Source organism: Leucopleurus acutus (genome assembly GCF_964270905.1).
Source record: "Leucopleurus acutus genome assembly, chromosome: 11".
NCBI classification, from domain to species: Eukaryota; Metazoa; Chordata; class Mammalia; order Artiodactyla; family Delphinidae; genus Leucopleurus; species Leucopleurus acutus.
The window spans coordinates 41,295,132-41,314,078 of NC_139152.1; the positions used below are offsets into that span (position 1 = coordinate 41,295,132).

At 40.2% G+C, this 18,947-nt stretch overlaps 1 protein-coding gene across 4 annotated transcripts in view; it reads right to left on the reverse strand.

The window, feature by feature from the left end:
* Positions 1-18,947, reverse strand: part of LIMA1 (LIM domain and actin binding 1) — an 83,019-nt gene that overhangs the window by 52,992 nt on the left and 11,080 nt on the right. For 2 of the 4 annotated variants that reach the window (XM_082850558.1, XM_082850556.1), the window contains exon 2: positions 1,111-1,252. In XM_082850558.1, coding sequence (XP_082706684.1) covers positions 1,111-1,229 — 119 coding nt within the window. In that variant the 5' untranslated portion in view covers positions 1,230-1,252. Of the gene's footprint in view, positions 1-1,110; positions 1,401-18,947 lie in introns of those variants that run through there. The other 2 variants (XM_082850557.1, XM_082850559.1) reach the window with 2 other exon arrangements.

The window sequence follows — 18,947 nt, forward strand, 5'->3', positions numbered from 1 at the left end:
AGAATCACTTTCTTCAAATCTTTACCATCTTTCTTCTCTTACATGTATCATAGCTTCCTATTAATTAACAAACTCTACTAGTGAGGTAAGCTCTGCCCTAAGCTCTATGGCATCTCTATTTGAGTGAAGTTAACATGCTTACCATCTCTGGTATATTATTAACATACCATTCCCTCAACATTTGTTGAGTGCCTACTATGTTCTAATCACCATGCTACACACTAGGGATATAAAATATGCAGGAAAGGGGCCCTTGTACCAAAAAACTCATGGTCCAGAGCAGGGGTCAGCAAACTTTTTCTTAAAGAGCCAGACAGTAAATATTTTAGACTTTGAGGGCCATATGGTCTCTGTTGCAACTCTGCTGCTGCAACTCTGCTGCATGAAAGCAGCCATGGACAATACACAAAAGGACATGGCTATGTTCTAATAAACCTTTATTTACTAAAACAGGCAGCCAGTAGGCTGTAGTCTGCCTACATAGTTTACACTGTTCAACAGAACCTTATGCAATGGTGAAATGCCTCTGTGATGTCCAGTATGGTGGCCACCAGCAACATGTAGCCATTGGCACTTGAAACGTGGCTAGTGCGGCTGATGAACTGAATTTTAAGTGTTTTTAATTTTAATTAATTTAAATTTAAGTAGCCACATATGTAGTGGCTACCCTATTGGACCATGCAGGTATAGAGTGCACCTAATACTCCCTTCAAGTAAAAACCTACCTCAAAATTCATCTCAACCAGAAAGCCTTCCTGACTAGCTTCTGCCCACGGTGTTCACTCTCTCTCTCGTATTTTATATCTAGTCCTTACTCCTGTTCATTCTGGACTTGCTGACATTTTGCTTAATAACTAATGTGTTTTATAATTTCTTTTGTGTTTATTATTCTTTCTTTCCCTAACTGAACAAAAAAAAAAGTCAAGTACAGAGAATGTGTATCCTGATTATCATCATCTTCCTTCTCCACAGAGCCTTGTGTGGTACTTAAAATCCAGAAGGTGCTCAGAAAAGCCATTTTACCCCATGTACTTCCTTTACCAATCTCCCTGACAGGTGGTAATGTTTGCTCAAGACAGATGGTCCTTTTGGACCAGGATCAGCACTTACTTGGAGAATATTTCTACAATAGCCGATGACTTGTTCTTGTTGACAAGAGAAAGTTCTTTGGCCGTAACCCTCAATGATAGTGAAGTCCATTGCCGTCTATTAAATGGAGTTGATTCCATCTTGTCTACAGATACTGAAATACCTATGTGACAAAGAAAGTCAGAATATCAGACACAGAAGAGGATTCTCCAGCATCCAAGGACTGGCAGCGGTGTGGTGTTAAGTGAGAGAGCAGAGAGCCCTGGAGCAGCAGACTGTAGTCCTCTACCGGTTCTCTCAAAAACTGTAAACTTGGTCAGATGATTGAATTTGGGTTGTAGTTTCCTGTAAAATGAGAAGGTTAGATCAGGTAATCTCTAAGGTCCCTTTCAGTTTCCATCATTTTATGACTGACCCCACTGTGCAAACAGTGATTGGCCTTTCCCTGAACTTAAGCCTGTTCCAAAGTCACATTTGGAGTGAAATGTCCCACTCTTCTGAGTTACATCCCAGGGGAAGTACAATTGGCATCTCTGTAGAGTCAGGTCCAAATTAGGTTCTACCTACATCCAAGTTTTTTTGGCTGCCCTCTCTCCCCAAGTTCTGTAGCAATGACCACTTGGTGCTGGGGAGAGAGCTGTGGATACAGCATAGAATAAAACAAAGAGCATGGGCTTTAAGGCAAGGTAGACTTCAAATGAAATCAAAATTTTGTAATCTTTTCAGTTTTAGTTGCCTCACTGTAAAATGAGAATACCTACCCTTACAGGGTTTTTGATGTGGGTTTTAAGGAGATAATATACTTAAAATACTAGGCATTAATTATAGTAGTATGAAGAACATTTTAAGTATAATATATTAGTATTGGCTTCAAGTCAAAGAATATATACAGCCATGCCCTTGACATCACCTAGACCCTATCCATTAACTGGATTATTTGTTTTTGCCCCAGTAATTACCAAAGGAGTTCCAACCTTTGTTGCAGGTGAGATTAGAAATGAGTCAATAGTTTCCTTATTTGAAGATTGAACAATATAAATGAAAGTGCTACTTGTAGCTCTCCTGACAACCACAGAGCATAACTTATCTGGTAGAAAATATGGTTCATCAGGCACTGCTTCCAACAGCCTTGACAACAGCAGAACACACAATGTGCTTAACCAAGCAATGTGGGCTACCATTTCACACTAAAAGTCCTGTGATGCAAAGTAAGTGATAGGTGACCCAAAAAGACCACACTACTTTTCCATTTGTAGTACCTGTTCTCCCCACTAAAGCCTTGTCTGAAAACAACATTAGTTTTGTTGTTTTTGTTTGTTTGTTTAAATCCCCATGTTGTAAGACAACATTGAACCCTCTTATGGTAAGGAGCTCTGGTGTCAAGAGACACATGTACTAAATGGGAGTGTTGGCCCCATTACTTAAAGCTGTGTGTCCCTCCCTAAAACTTAGATTTTTCATCCATAACAACAGTACTTACTTCATGGTATCTTTATGAGGAATAAATAAGATAAAGAAAAAAAGACCCTGATGTAGAATAAGTAAGCAATAAATGTTAGTTTTTTGTATTATCTCTTCTCCCTGGATAAAATAACCTTAATTCTACACATGTTCTTTGAAATAAACCTGCGTGTATCAAATAATATATGACATTTGTCTATCTGCTTTCCAGTTTGTAACTGACAGACCTACCAGACCTTGGCAGGCATTTCTCTAACAAGAAAATGACACAGCTGTTTATTCAGCTAAACGTAATTATGTATAACCACAATAATGACCCTTTAAGCCAAGTCCACGAAATACCGAACAACACTTTTAGACATTATTTGGTACAATTATGCTTCCAATGTAAGTACAGGTATAAATGTTGTCAGTTCTAAAGGGATCAATTATGGATCAAAAAAACCCACAGAATATATGTTCTCATACTTGTTCATTAATAAAGGAAAAGCATTAATGGAGTTAGACTCTAGATGCAAGAGAAGTTAAACTAGGGAAAGACAGAATGAGGACACACTGGGAACAGCCTTGAAAACCATGCTAATAGGATTCCCCGGTGGTCCAGTGGTTAGGACTCAGTGCTTTCACTGCCATGGGACCGGGTTCAATCCCTGGTTGGGGAACTAAGATTCCACAAGCCGAGCAGCATGGCCAAAACAACAACAACAAAGAAAACCACGCTAAGGAATCGGGACCATATTCCAATAGCAGAAAGAACTAGCCTGTGGGTGAGCAGAGATGAGATCTAGTTGTCATGTGTCATTCCCTAGCACATGCGTGACCTTTATGGCAAATGTAAAAAAGGATTTCCCTGAGCCTCAATATCCACATCTGTAAGAAAAGAGCTCTGTAGTGGATTACCCAGTCTCAATGGTGGAACACTGGGAGTTTCTGAAAAAGCAAGTAACGTAATAAAAGCCATGTTTTAAAAGCTGATTCTGGGACTTCCCTGGTGGTGCAGTGGTTAAGATTCCGTGCTCCCAACGTAGGGGGCCTGGGTTTGACCCCTGGTGAGGGAACTAGATCCCACATGCATGCCGCAACTAAGGAGCCAGCGAGCTGCAACTAAGGAGCACACGTGCTGCAACTAAGAAGCCAGTGAGCCGCAACTAAGGAGCACACCTGCCACAACTAAGGAGCATAGCTCCCGCAACTAAGGAGCACGCCTGCCCCAACCAAGACCCAGCACAACCAAATAAATAAAATAAATATTTAAAAAATAAAAGCTGATTCTGCAGCAGTGTGTAACTTGATAAGACCGGAAAAGCATGGAGTCTTATTTACTAGTCAAGAAGATCCTAAAACTGTCTAAGTGAAAGGTAATCAAGGTTTAAATTAGCATAGGTGGGAATGGAAAAGTGGGAAGAAAGAACTGAGAGTTCTTAGAATAAAACGGACTTAGGGTGAGAGAAGGAATCAAAGGTGGCATCATCGAACTTGAACCATTAGAAGGTTGTTGATGCCACTAACAGAGAGTAAATAGAGGAAGAAGAGGAGGAATGAAGAGCTGTGCTTTACACATGCCAGCAAGAAAAATCCTAGTGATACACAGCAGGGAGTTGAAAGGTTAAAAATCAGACTCTTAGAAGGAAAGGAACATTTTAAAACATCTAAAAACATCTAGTTACGCAAAGCACGTCTCAATCCTCACAACCACTTTAAAAGATTGGTTTTATTAGTGTACCTTTATGATGAAGAAACTGAGGTTCAGAGATATTAAATAACTTTACAATGATTACTTAGCTATAAAGTAGCAGAGCTGGAATTCAAATCCATATTCTGTCTGATTCCAAAGTCAATTTTCTTTCCACTACGAGTATGAGTAATGATTAAGACCATCACCTTTAGCCAAGGTCGAAAACCGGGCAGCAAAATCTCTGAACTCACCTAGCTGCAACCCACACAAATGATCTTTCGGTAAGAGTGTGGTGGCAAGTATATTCCAGAATGGTTAGCATCAGAGATAACTTTAAGTTTAGCATCAGAGGTAACTTTAAGTTGCTCTGAAAAGAATTTCAGAGAAACTTAAAGTTACCTTGGGCCTGTTTGAAATACTCTCCCATCATGAATATCTTGGCTTTCTGGGCTTGCATTAAATGTGTGATATCTCCCCCAACTCACCCACTCTGTCTCAGATGACAGTCCCATTCTCAGACTTCAGGACAACTTCCTTAATCCTAGAAATCCTGTTAAGAGTGAAAAGGGCATGTACAACACCTAAAAAAACTCTTCCAGAAGGATGTATTCGGTTTGGGCTACAATATCCTTGAATATTTTTTCCAGAGGCCCAGTGGATTTTAAGATCCAATCCATTGCATTGTCATATACAAATAATGACGGCAGCTATCACTTATCGGGCACTTACTAACTAATTCTTACAACACTCCTGGAGATAGACTATTTCCATTAAAAAACAAACACAAACAAACAAACAAACAAAAAAGCCACCTGTGGTTTATTGAGGTTGAATAATTTGCCTACGGTCATCTAGCTAACATACGGCCCAGGCAGAATCCAGTGTTCAGACTCCAAAACCCAAACTTCAACTGTGAAGGAAGAACTGCTGGATTGGTAGGACTTTGTGCAAGAGTTAAAGGAAACAGATATAACAAAAATAACTCTAAGATTAACCTAGCCTCAGAGACTGGGACAGTGGTACAGCAAGTAATAATGCGATACATAGAAAGGGGAACTATTTGCTAAGAGGAAGATGCCTTCCGTTTCAGGTACATATGGCAGATTTTTACATCAAGAGAGAAATCAAGTAATCAAACCCCCCTTTTTACAGTAAGGGAATTAAGCCACATAAACACCCAATAACTCTCCCAAACTCACCAGCTAGTCAGGATGACAGCCAGAGCTATTCCCAGTTCAAACTTCTTTTATCACACCAGGTAGCTTGAGGTGGAACAGCTAAACCCCTTTGGGTGAGCTATAGCCTGGATATAAAGATCTCTGAACAAAGGTCCTTGAAAATAAAGGGTTGGGCAATGACACACTGGGAAATTTGGCCCCAGGTATCTGCTTCCTCAAGAGATTGCTTAGGGTGAGGCCTGGAACTGCTTGGGAAACCAGCTCGAATAAATTCATCTACAGCTTTACCTAACCAAGCGAATTGTCTCCCGGAAACAAGGCTGGGACAAAAGCAAAGGAGCTGCCACTAATAAAATCCTGTTCTTAAAAATCCAATCTCATGGGATTGCCATATATACACACTACCATGTGTAAAACAGACAGCTAGTGGCAACCTGTTGTACAGTAGCACAGGGAGCTCAGCTTGGTGCTCTGTGGTGACTTAGATGGGTGGGATCAGGGGTAGGGTGAGAGGAAGGCCCAAGAGGGAGGGGATATATGTATACATATAGCTGATTAACTTCGTTGTACAGCAGAAACTAACACAAGATTGTAAAGCAACTATACCCCAATTAAAAAAAATATCCAATCTCAGTCATATCTTTCTTGCTCTCTCTCTTTTTTTTTTTTCCTCCTGAGATGGTTGCTTGTGCAACAGGCATAGTTGCTTGAACATAACCTCAAAATAGAGAACAAAGTACAAACTCACTTGTTAAGAAAAAATGTTATCTTTTAGAAATAGATTGTAGACTTAATTAAAAGAAAAAAACAATCTAAAAAACTTCAAGGTGCAAAGGGAAATTCTAAGCAAAAGCAACATGAAATGTGTTCCCACATAATTTTTTTTAGAATATAAACTACATTTATCTCTAAGGGTATATTTTTGTACAAAAAATAGTGACTAGGGCTTCCCTGGTGGCACAGTGGTTGAGAGTCCGCCTGCCGATGCAAGGGGACACGGGTTCGTGCCCCGGTCCGGGAAGATCCCACATGCCGCGGAGCGGCTGGGCCCGTGAGCCATGGCCGCTGAGCCTGCGCGTCCGGAGCCTGTGCTCCGCAACGGGAGAGGCCACAACAGTGAGAGGCCCGCGTACCGCAAAAAAAAAAAAAGTGACTAAATTCACCCGGGCCATGCGGCATGTGGGATCTTAGTTCCCCGACCAGGGATGGAACCCTAGTCCCCTGCAGTGGAAGCACAGAGTCTTAACCACTGGACTGCCAGGGAAGTCCTGATGTTGAAGTAATTTTAGATTTACACAGGAGCTGCAAAGATAGTAAAACGTTTCCATATACTTTTCACCTAGCTTTATCTTACATTACCACAGTACAATTATCAAAATTAAGAAATTAACATTGGTACAGTACTACCAAATAAACTATAAACTATATTCAAATTTTACCAGTTTTTTCATTAATGTCCTCTTTCTATTCTAGCACCCTATACTGCACTTAGTTGTCGTGTCTCCTTAAGGCTCCTCCAATCTCTGACAGTTCTTCTGTTTTTCCTTGCCTTGAATGGCCTTGACACTTTAAAGACTACTGGCAGATATTATGTAGACTGCCCCTAATTTGGGTTTCTTGGTTTCTCGAATAAAAAGAACCCGGGTTCCTTGGAGAAGTGGTTGATACAGAGCTGGGGAAGGGCAAATACAAGATAAGCCTGGACAGGGAACTATCCTCAGTATCTAATAATAATCTATAAGGGAAAAGAATCTGAAGAAGAATCGATATTATATGTAAATGTATAACTGAATCACTTTGCTGCACACCTGAAACTAACACAACATTATAAATCAACTATACTTCAATTAAAAAAAAAGAGATGGGGACTTCCCTGGTGGTCCAGTGGTTAAGAATCTGCCTTCCAGCTGAACTCGGGTCGATCCTTGTTTGGGGAACTAAGATCCCACATGCCGGGGGTGGGGGGGGGGTGGGGAGGGGGCGGGCAACTAAGCCCACGCGCCACAACAAAAAAATCCCGCATGCTGCAACCAAGACCCAACACAGCCAAATAAATTAATTAATTTTTTAAAAAAGAGATGAAACAAAACAAGATAAGCCTGGAACATCTCTCAATTCTTAAAAAAAAAGTTTGTTTTTTTTTTTAAATATGATGTTTTCTCAGATTAGATTGAGGTTATAGAATCTGGGGAAGAATACTACAGAGCTGATGTGCCTTCTCAGTGCATCATACCAGAGGATACATGATTTTGATATCTTATTACTGATGATGTTAACCTTGATCACTTGGTTAAGGTGGTACCTGCCACGTTTCTCCACTATAAAGTGACTATCTTCTTCCCTTTATATCCCTTAGTTCCCCGACCAGGGATCGAATCTGCGCCCCCTGCAGTGGAAGCACGGAGTCTTAACTACCAGACCACCAGGGAAGTCCCATACTGTGGTGTTCCAATGGTGACTTTCTATTGCCCTCATTCCTTCTACATTTATTAATTGGAATTATTATATAAGGAAGAATTATCCTATAAGGAGGAATTACCCTTTCTCCCTCATTTATTTATTCAATCATTTATTTATACTCGTACAGACTCATGGATATTTATTTTATTCTCTGGGTTATGATAATTCCTGGATTATTTTATTCCCTGGGTTATGTTATTTTGTTGCATAGATTATTCTACCTTGGCCATTTGGAGCTCTTCCAGCTTGGCTCAGGTGTCCTTTCAAGATGCCACCAATTTTTTTTTTTTTTAAGCACTTCCTCACTTTCTAGCTCTGTAAGATGTTTCAGATTCATCTTGTGCTTGCCCTGCCCCAGCTCTGGAATCAACCACTTCTCCAAGGAAGTCTGGTTCCTTTTATTGGAGAAACCAAGATCTGGACATTAGGTGTACTCATTGCTACGGAGATGTCACTGCTTCTAGGCTCTCAGGGGACAGAACTAGGAATATATGTATGTATATTAACCCATATATATATATACACATCTATATTTCTATATTTATCTCTATATCTACCTATATATATTTATATATAAATTTATAAATATATACATATATATTTTTAAACTATAAATTCATAGTGATACTTCTGACTCCAATCTAGCATCACAAAATTCATTCTAGTATTCCCTTTTATTTATTTGTAACTTCTTTCTCTGAGGGTGAGAAGCTTAATTTCATAGAATGTGGAGAGAGATCTAGAATCTCCAAAATGATGCCATTGCCAGTTTCTACTCCCTTGATACACCATATATTTCTTCTTTACACTTAGACTGTTATCCCTTCCTCAATATATTCACCTTTCAAGACTCAAGTGAAAAGACTACCTCCTCAAAGAACCCTTTCCTGAACTGCCCTAGCCTTCTCCCAATCAGCATAGGTCACTTCCTCTGCCTTATAATAATTTTATAAATCATACTCAATAGAAAGTTTCTTGAGGTGAGAGGATAGATCTACTTTGCCTCTTGCCTTCCTAGTATCTTGCTTTTTTTAAATAGAAGGAACTCTATAAATATGTCTTGAATAAAACTGCATGAAGGTTTCAATTTTATCCAAAACACTATTAGTACAAAAAATGACTGCCATTATATAGTCCTAAGGCAAGTTGAGAGGGTAAATATCATTTTTCAGAACTGTGAATTAGTCAGCAATTTTAGCTTATTCAAACTCTGAGATAAACTCAAATAATGTGAAAAAAGAAAATGGAACCACTAAATAACTTCAAATACTATACATAAAAGGCTCACTACTCTATTATTCAGCAACATGGTGACATACAAGTCTATAGCATGTTAGAATAATCATTGCTACTGTTCTTGGAAGAGCTTCCTCCAGGTCTCTGTAGAAACATATATCCTAGACAATAGGGAAATTGTAACAATGACCAAATTCCCCAGAGTCAGCAAGGATATAGATATTTGCATCAGGTCAGAGTTGCCAATAACATTTGTCTCTTTCTTATCTCCTCTATAAGAATATTTTGTTCTGAAAAACACTAAGAGGGGGCTTTCCTGGTGGTGCAGTGGTTGAGAGTCCGCCTGCCGATGCAGGGGACACGGGTTCGTGCCCCGGTCCGGGAAGATCCCACATGCCGCAGAGCGGCTAGGCCCGTGAGACATGGCCGCTGAGCCTGTGCGTCCGGAGTCTGTGCTCCACAACGGGAGAGGCCACAACAGTGAGAGGACCGCGTACCGCAAAAAAACAAAACAAAACAAAATACTAAAAGGGAGGGCTTCCCTGGTGGCACAATGGTTAAGAATCCGCCTGCCAATGCAGGGAACACGGGTTTGAGCCCTGGTCTGGGAAGATCCCACATGCCGTGGAGCAACTAAACCCGTGCGCCACAACTACTGAGCCCGCGCTCAAGAGTCCGCGAGCCACAACTACTGGGCCCACGTGCCACAATTGCTGAAGCCCACGCGCCTAGAGTTGGTGATCCGCAACAAGAGAAGCCACCGCAATGAGAGGCCCGTGCACCGCAACGAAGAGTAGCCCCGGCTCGCCTCAACCAGAGAAAGCCCCTGCACAGCAACAAAGACCCAACTCAGCCAATAAACAAATAAATAAATAGACTTTTTTTTTTTAAGTTTTTTTTTTTTGTTGTTTTTTGTTTTTTTTCCGGTACGCTGGCCTCTCACTGTTGTGGCCTCTCCCGTTGAGGAGCACAGGCTCCGGACGCGCAGGCTCAGCGGCCATGGCTCACGGGCCCAGCCGCTCTGCAGCATGTGGGATCCTCCCGGACCGGGGCACTAACCTGTGTCCCCTGCATCGGCAGGCGGACTCTCAACCGCTGCGCCACCAGGGAAGCCCCCAAAAAAGTATTATTAAAGAACAAAACAAAACAAAACAAAACACTAAGAGGGAATTCCCTGGCGGTCCAGTGGTTAGGAGTCCACGCTCTCACTGCTGAGGGCCGGGATTCAACCCCTGGTCGGCCCTCAAGCTGCATGGCGTGGCCAAAAAACCCCAAAACAAAACAAAACAGAAAAATACTAAGATCCAGGGCAAAAGTAACGAAAAAAGAAGTTGTAAAACTGAGAAGCCATTTCACTGGAAACTGCTCATCAAAGAATCAGAGCAGTCTTCACTAGGCAGTTACAAATATTCACCCTAAGCAATTCACATGTTACTATTCCAGAGATAAAAGAAGAAGAAAGTACCCTCAGATATAATCTTTCCCCCTACCTGGCCTATGTCAGGAGAAAAATAAGTGTCACAATACTGACTCTTCTATCTTCCCCAGACCCTAACTTTACCTCCACCTCTGACTTTGCCCTAAAAACATGCTCACATTTCTGGGGTGTGTGTGCGTGGAAATTTGTATATATGGATTAAGGAAATAATCCTTTTTTCTCTTAAGCCCTTTCCCCCCTCAAACTACCATCTCACCTTGCTCCCATCTTTAGAAACTTAGTTTCCGGGTCCTCATTGTTTCCACTTCCTCATCTTCTATTCATCCCTCTGCCCACTTGGGTGTAGCTTCCACTCCCACCATCCTGTTGAAATTATTCTCCTGAAGACCTCTTACTATCAAATCCAAGGACCATGTCTCAGTTTTTATCACTCTCTGTTGACATTTGAGTTGTTGATTAATCCCTCATTTTTGAAATTGTATTTCTCCTTTTTTCTTAAATGGAACTCTCCTGCTTCCTTTCCTATCTTTTAAACCATTAACAATTTTCTCATGGAATCCTCTCTCCCTCTCTCTCTCCACCCCTGTTCCTAGACATTACTCAAAGGTCAGTATCTCTCCTCTCTCTGGGTAAGCTCACCTATGCTGAAGTCATCAAAGGTCACTTACACCAAATGATTCCCAAAGCTGTATCATAAGCCCTAACCTTCCTGACTTTCCACTGTATGATGGATAGCTTCATGTGTCACATAAATACACAGCATAATACCCTAATACCTCTTACCATTACCCTTCAAATTAAGTTTACTTAACCACAGATAATTTTTCTCCAAAGATGAGCTGGCATATGAATTTTTGCTTATATAAAATAAATAACATAGCATGAAAGACAGTATAACAGTAACAAAATGTGTACAAGGTCTGAAGTCAAAAAGAGGACTTCCAGGGTCTCACTCTGCCTCTTTCTAATTGTGTTGACCACAGGCACTTGATTCAACTCTCTGAAGAGTATACCATCATTAACCTTAGCTCATCAAAAATGCCTAACATGTGACACATAGTGAAGAGAGAATGGCATAGGGGCTAAGAGCCTGGGCCTTCCTCCGTACATGTTGCTCCCTCTGTCTGAAAATACTTCAGACCCTCCCTGGCCTTATGATATAGGTCCCAGCTTAGATGACACTTTCCTCCAGATGCTTTCCCTAACCCCGAAGACTGGGCTAAGAGGTTCCTCTTAAGTTTCCAAAGGATTAGACCTACCCCAACATTGATCACACTGTATTTTTTGGATCACATTGTATTTTAACTCTCAGAACAGTGCCTGGCACATGGGTGGGTACTCAAGTATTTGTTAAATGAAGGGAGGTTTACCAGGTATCTGAAATCCTTTGTTGGATTCACCTATTTTTATAAACTAGTACTTTGGGGGGGAAAGAAAGTGAAACAGAACAGTGGGTTATGTCTGTTTATTCTGAGATAAATCATTCCAAATAATGGGAAACCAGAGGATATAGCCACCGAAGAAAGGGTCTCTAGCATTAAACTCAGTCATAATAAAACGTAACCTTATCTATACAGATTGTTTTAGTTCACTCCCTCTGTTGGAATATTTCAGGTATTTTCTTACAAATGCTATTTCTTACAAATAACTGGCTCTTCAGGTAATAAAGCTAAATAGTAATTCTAGAAACTAAAAGAGAGCTAAGATGAGAAACAAAGAGGGGGGAGACTTAATTCAGTAGGTCACTCAAGTGTTCATAAGAAGCACCCAGGAAGCTTGTTTAAAATACAGATTTCCAGGTCCCATGCCACGATTCTGATTCATTAGGTCTGGAGTAGGGTCCAGGAAGACCACATCTTAACAAGAACCTTGAAGTGATTCTAGTGTTGGAAGTCTCTCCCCATCATATGCTGGAAAGCACTGAAATAAAAAGGTCTAAGATCTATACGTATTCCAAGAAAAATGGAAAAACAGCAGCATGAGATGTTTTTATATTGTTCATTTCAAATTTTGCATTGTCATTCAAATTTGGCAGTGTAAAAAAAATGGCTGCCCTTCAAAGGTTAACTGAGGTTTGGACAAAATGAACCTGGGTCACTGAACTGATAAATTTGTTGCCCATCATCTAGGTTCATCTAGAACTTCCCTGCCCAGATGGCACAAAATTACTGTGCAGGGACTCCCCTGGTGGTCCAGTGGGTAAGACTCCGTGCTCCCAATGCAGGGAGCCCGGGTTCCATCCTTGGTCATGGAACTAGATCCCACGTGCATGCCGCAACTAAGAGTTCTCATGCCGCAACTAAGATCCCACGTGCTACAACTGGGAACTGGCACAGCCTAAATAAATAAATAAATAAATAAATAAATAAATAAATAAATAAATAAATAGTGCAGACCAATAACTCATGATAATAAAATTGAGTTCTTTTTTTTTTCTGAAGATTTTTTTTTAACGGCTTATTTATTTATTTATTTGCCATGCCTCGAGGCTTGTGGGATCTTAGTTCCCTGACCAGGGATCAAACCCAGGCCCACCACAGTGAAAGCACTCAGTCCTAATCACTGGACCACTGTGGACTTCCCAAAGTTGAATTCTTTTTACTCTTTTTTCTCTAGATTGGTTTGTTGCTGAATTTAAAACGTTGCTTGAGAAAAATATACATGGTTAAAAATACGGTATCTGAATAGAAATTCCAATTTATTATCTACTGAATATGAGGGTAACTAAAGTTTATTGAGATGTTAAAGTTAAAGCAAGAAGCCAACAGGCTTGAGCTCTAATCTTTATTTAATCTGCCACTAATTAACACTATCATCTGCTTAACAAGTCATCTCTCAAGGCCTCAATTTCCTCTTGTGTAAAATGAAGGGGTTAAAATAGCCTAGTTTTTCTCACCGCGGGTCACAATTAATGAGTCATGAAATCAATTTTAGTGGGTCAGAACCAGCATGCTTGTTTGTTTATGTTAATGAAAAATGGAATGAAACAGAAAATGTTTCATTCCATTTTTCATTAACATAAACAAAGTGCATCACACATAGTAGAGATAAATATTCTTTTATACAGCTTTTGTTTCAGTTTGTATGTGTATAAACTGGGTAAGAATGTAAAATAGTTCTCACTGTGGCACGTGGTTATAAAAAAATTATAGTTTGACAAGTGTCGGCGAGGATGTAGACAAACTGAACCCCTCATACACTGCTGATGGGGATCTAAGATGGTGCAGTTGCTTTGGGAAAGAGTTGGCAGTTCCTCAAAAGGTTAAATATATAATTATCATATGACCTAGCAATTCCACAATTCCAATCTTAGGTAGGTATGTATGTATGTATGTGTGTGTGTGTATCTCCAAGAGAAATGAAAACACATATCCACATATAAACTTGTCCACGAATGTTTCTGCAAGTGGAAACATTCCCATTGTTCATCAACTGATGAACAGATAAACAAAATGTGGTTTATCCATATGAAGGTATATTATTCAGCCATGAAAAGTACTGACACATGCTACAACATGGATGAACCTTGAACAAATTATACCAAGTGAAAGAAACCAGTCACAATAGAGTACATATTGTATGATTCCATTTATAGAAGATGTCTAGAAGAGGCAGATCTACAGAAACAGAAAGTAGAGTAGTGATGGCCTACCACTTGGGGGTGGGGGAGAAGGGCTGACTGCTAATGGTCATGGGGTTTTTCCAGGAAGTGATGAAAATGTTGTAAAATGGATTGTGGTGATAGCTGCACAACTCTGTTAATATACCACAAACCATTGAATTTTACACTTTAAATAGGTAAATTGTATGTTACATGAATTATGTTTCAATAAAACTGTTATTTTAAAAAATTATAGTTTGAAAGTCACTAGACTAGATGACAGATATCACTGAGGTCCCTGAGAATTCTCAGTGTACCCCCATACAGGGCTCACTTCACCCATCCTCCCACAATGGTTATCTGGAGGCAGGGCAGTAAGTTATCATGGAAACACCAACTGACTCCAATTCTGATTCCAGTGCTAACCAGATGCATGGTGACCTCTTTGTACTACCCTCTTCTTCTACGTAAAATGAGGATGATAACCTACCCTACAGGGTTGTTCTAAACATAAAAGGAGATAATAAATGTATACCATGCCTAGCACATAGCTTGAGGTCACAGCCCGATCTTGTCAGTCTCCGTATGCCTCCGTGTCTAAGACACATTCAATAAACATTATTCCAGAGGCTTCATTAACAGGATACACATTTGGGCTTAGTTTACTTGTCACATTGTCTTAACAAGGCCTATGTCATTAGACTCTGATAAAAAATAATTCATAAATGTAATTTTTTTTTTTTTTTTTTGCATTATGCGGGCCTCTCACTGTTGTGGCCTCTCCCATTGCAGAGCACAGGCTCCGGACACGCAGGCCCAGCGGCCATGGCTCACGGGCCCAGCCACTCCGCGGCATGTGGGATCCTCCCCGGCCAGGGCACGAACCCGCGTCCCCCGCATCGGCAGGCGGACTCTCAACCACTGCGCCACCAGGGAAGCCCCATAAATGTAATTTTTGCTTCAGCTGTTTGACTTTTTTTTAGTGCAAAAATTACTCTCTTTATAATATTGTATAATGGAAAGAAATTAGTGGTCTCTTCAAAACATTGAAATTTTAATTACATAATTATTAGAAAAGCTATCCATCTCTTCTCAAATGTTTGTTTTGGGCACTTTGAGCAATTATTTTTTGTAGTTTCTATTCAGAGGTCAAATTAGGGGAAACCCCTGGCGGTCCAGTGGTTAGGACTCCGTGCTTGCACTGCAACGGGCATGGGTTCCATCCCTGGTCGGGGAACTAAGATCCCACAAGCCTCACGGCGTGGCCAAAAAAAAGAAAGTCTATTGAGCACTTGAAATGTGACTAGTTTGTATTGAGATGTTCCGTAAGCGTAAAATACATATCAGATTTTATTTAACAACCTAAATGGGAAAAGAATTTGAAAAAGAACAGATATATGTATATGTATAACTGAATCACTTTGCTGTACACCTGAAACTAACACAACACTGTTAATCAACTATACTCCAATATAAAATAAAAAGTTAAAAAAGTCAAATTAGGGGCTTCCCTGGTGGGGCAGTGGTTAAGAATCCGCCTGCCAATGCAGGGGACAGGGGTTCGAGCCCTGGTCTGGGAAGATCCCACATGCCGCGGAGCAACTAAGCCTGTGCGCCACAACTACTGAGCCTGTGCTCTAGAGCACGTGAGCCACAACTACTGAGCCCGAGTGCCTACAGCCCATGCTCCGCAACAAGAGAAGCCACCACAATGAGAAGCCCACGCACTGAGACGAAGAGTAGCCCTCTCTCACTGCAACTAGAGAAAGCCCACACGCAGCAACGAAGAGCCAACGCAGCCAAAAATAAAAATAAATAAATAAAATTTTTTTAAAAATCAAATTAAACACTATTCACTTTTTTAGTATAAACGTAACTAAACTGCAAAAAGGATAAGTCCATATATAAGTGTTGGAATGTGCAATCAAATTTTTTTTCTTTAATTAGGTCAGTAGTTTTCAAAAATAGTTCCAGCAGCCAAGGTGTAATCCATCAGCGTCCCTCCCATTTCCCCACACCGTCACCCTCCTTCACCTTCCTCCTTCCTTCTGGGGAACGTCTCCTCCGCTGGTCTCAACAAACACTTCAAGCTGCCATTTTCTTCACTGTCTAGCTTCCTTGGTCAGAGTGACTGGTCAAAGGATGAGCCTGCTCATCATAATCAATTAGGTGGAAATATACGATATACAAAACAGAAGCCTCTACCTGCTCTTGTCCACCCCTTCTCCCAAGCCAATTCTACTTCCCAAAGGTAACCTCTGTCACAGTTTGGAGTAAAGATTTTCTGATATTGCCTATACATGTTAATAACAGCAAACATATAGTACTATGTGTCAGTCACCGTTCTAAGCATTCAGTATACATTATCTCATTTTATCTTCACAACAGCTCATGAGGAAGCTATTATCACTATGTCTATCTTACCAATGAGAAAACTGAGGCACAGAGAAGTTAACACATGTCACACGTGAATACACATTTTTAAAAATTGTAATGGTTTTATGTTGATGTGCTATTCAGTAATTATTTCTTCTTGGACAGCTTCCCACATTAAGATGTACAGATCAGATCTACCTCAACCTTACAGTACCACATACTATTTCGTTCTGCAATAGTTTATGACTTATTGAATGAAGCCCGTGTCAATGAACATTTATGTGGTTTTAGGTTCTTCATTTTTAAGAACAAGTCTGCAGTGAACATGCTTCTACTATTGCCTACTTTCAGGTGTGCATCTAAGGTGTAACTTCCTAAAACAGCATTTCATAGGTTCAAAAGACTTATGTATTAAAATTTTTAATAGACATTTCCAAATGTTCCTCAAAAAAAGTTACATCAATTTATATATAATTTTGCATCAATGTATATTTGAACTATTAGCTATATGAGAAAGCTTATTCTCTACATCCTTGTCAATGTTGAGCATTATTTTTTTTAAGATTTTTTTTTATGTGTACCATTTTTTTAAAGTCTTTATTGAATTTGTTACAATATTGTTTCTGTTTTATGTTTTGGCTTTTCAGCCACGAGGCATGTGGGATCTTGGCTCCTCCACCAGGGATTGAACGCCCACCCCCTGCACTGGAAGGCAAAGTCTTAACCAGTGGACCACCAGAGAAGTCCCATACTGAGTATTATTAATCACTTTTACTTTTTCCGGTCTGCTAGATATGTGAAAAACGGTACATTATTGTTTTAGTTTTTATTCTTTTAATCATAAGGAAGGTTGAGCATATTTTAAAATGTATATTGGCCACTTAATACACTTACTTTTTGAAACTACATTTATTTTTAAAAGGTCATTTATAAATTGTTTATTATCTCTACAACTTAATTACTTTTTAAATTTGCACAAGGACCTTCTGAATATCATGTGTAACTCCTTGTACAATTCAAATTGCCTCTCACAGCAGCTGTCTTTCCTGGTGTCTGATTCCTATCCAGATCTCATTAATATTCTTTCCAAATAGAAATGTTGCTTCACTATACAGATGAGACCTTCGTTTCTGTAGAGTTCTCTTCTGTAGGGTACCCACCCCTTGATTGCTCATCAATATTCCCAGCACAGCACAACCCTGTGAGAAGTCTGACTGACACTATGTGACAATCCAGGCATTAAGATCACTCTGTGGTTATGCTTCAGCTGCTGCCCTCAACTAGCCAGTCTAAGGCTTCTTAGTCGTGTGAGGGGAAGGGTGCTCTGAATATCAAGATCATCTCTGGAATCTGAATCTCTCGTGTGGAGTCCAAACACGTCTAATTTTTCTGAAAAGGGTCCCCTATGATTCCAATGTAAAAACAGCTTTGGGAGTGCAGTTTTGGCTTGATCCCGGGGTCATCAGGCCAGAGCAGGGAGGCGAACATAGACCCTAATCACCCACCACCTAGATGACTGTGTCAGAATCAGGTAAAAGTTTGAGCCACCTTAGCACAGGGATCAGTTATATGCAAAGACATTCATTCCATTTGATCTTATTCACTTAATCCTTAATGATCCCATGAAATAAATACTATTCTCGTCTTTCAGAGGAAGAGGCTCAGAAAGGTTAAATAACTTGCTCAACGTAACACAGCTAGTAAGTGGCAGAGCCAGGATTTGAAAAAGTGTGACAGACCCTAATGTCCGTGCTCTGATGATTTATTGAAAATCACATCCTCCCTGTATCTGGGGGTGGTCTGGGCCACTCTCAAAGTGTCTCAAAACTAGAAATGGAAACGGCTGGGCCACATACCCCAGCCTGTTCCACCTCTAAGTCAATTCTGCCCCAGTTTCTTTCAGCTCAGGTCCACATCTTGAGTCTACCACTTATCTATTTATTTATTTTTTGGCCACACCACCCAGCTTGCGGGATCTTAGTTCCCCAACCAGGAATTGAACCCGGGCCCACTGGCAGTGAAAGCACCAAGTCCTAACCACTGGACTGCCAGGAATTCCCAACCACTTACCTATTAAGTAAAATTAGGAAAATCACTCTAAGCCTTAGTTTCATCATCTCTAAGATGTTCCTTTAGCTTAGTGCTAAAATAAGTGCTTAATAAATATTGACAGTAGTGGTGGTAATAACAATAGCTAACATTCACTGAACATTTACCATGTACTAGATATTGTTTTAATTGTTTTGCAAATGTAAATTTATTAATCCTCATAGTAACACATTCAGAATAGTATTGTCCCACTTTACAGATGAAGAAACTGAGGCCCAGAGAGGTTAAATAAATCCTAGCTCTTACTCATTTTTTAGAAGGCTGGGGTGGAAACAATGATCTCAAGCACAAAGGATAAACCAGAAATGTAGTTCCAATGCACAC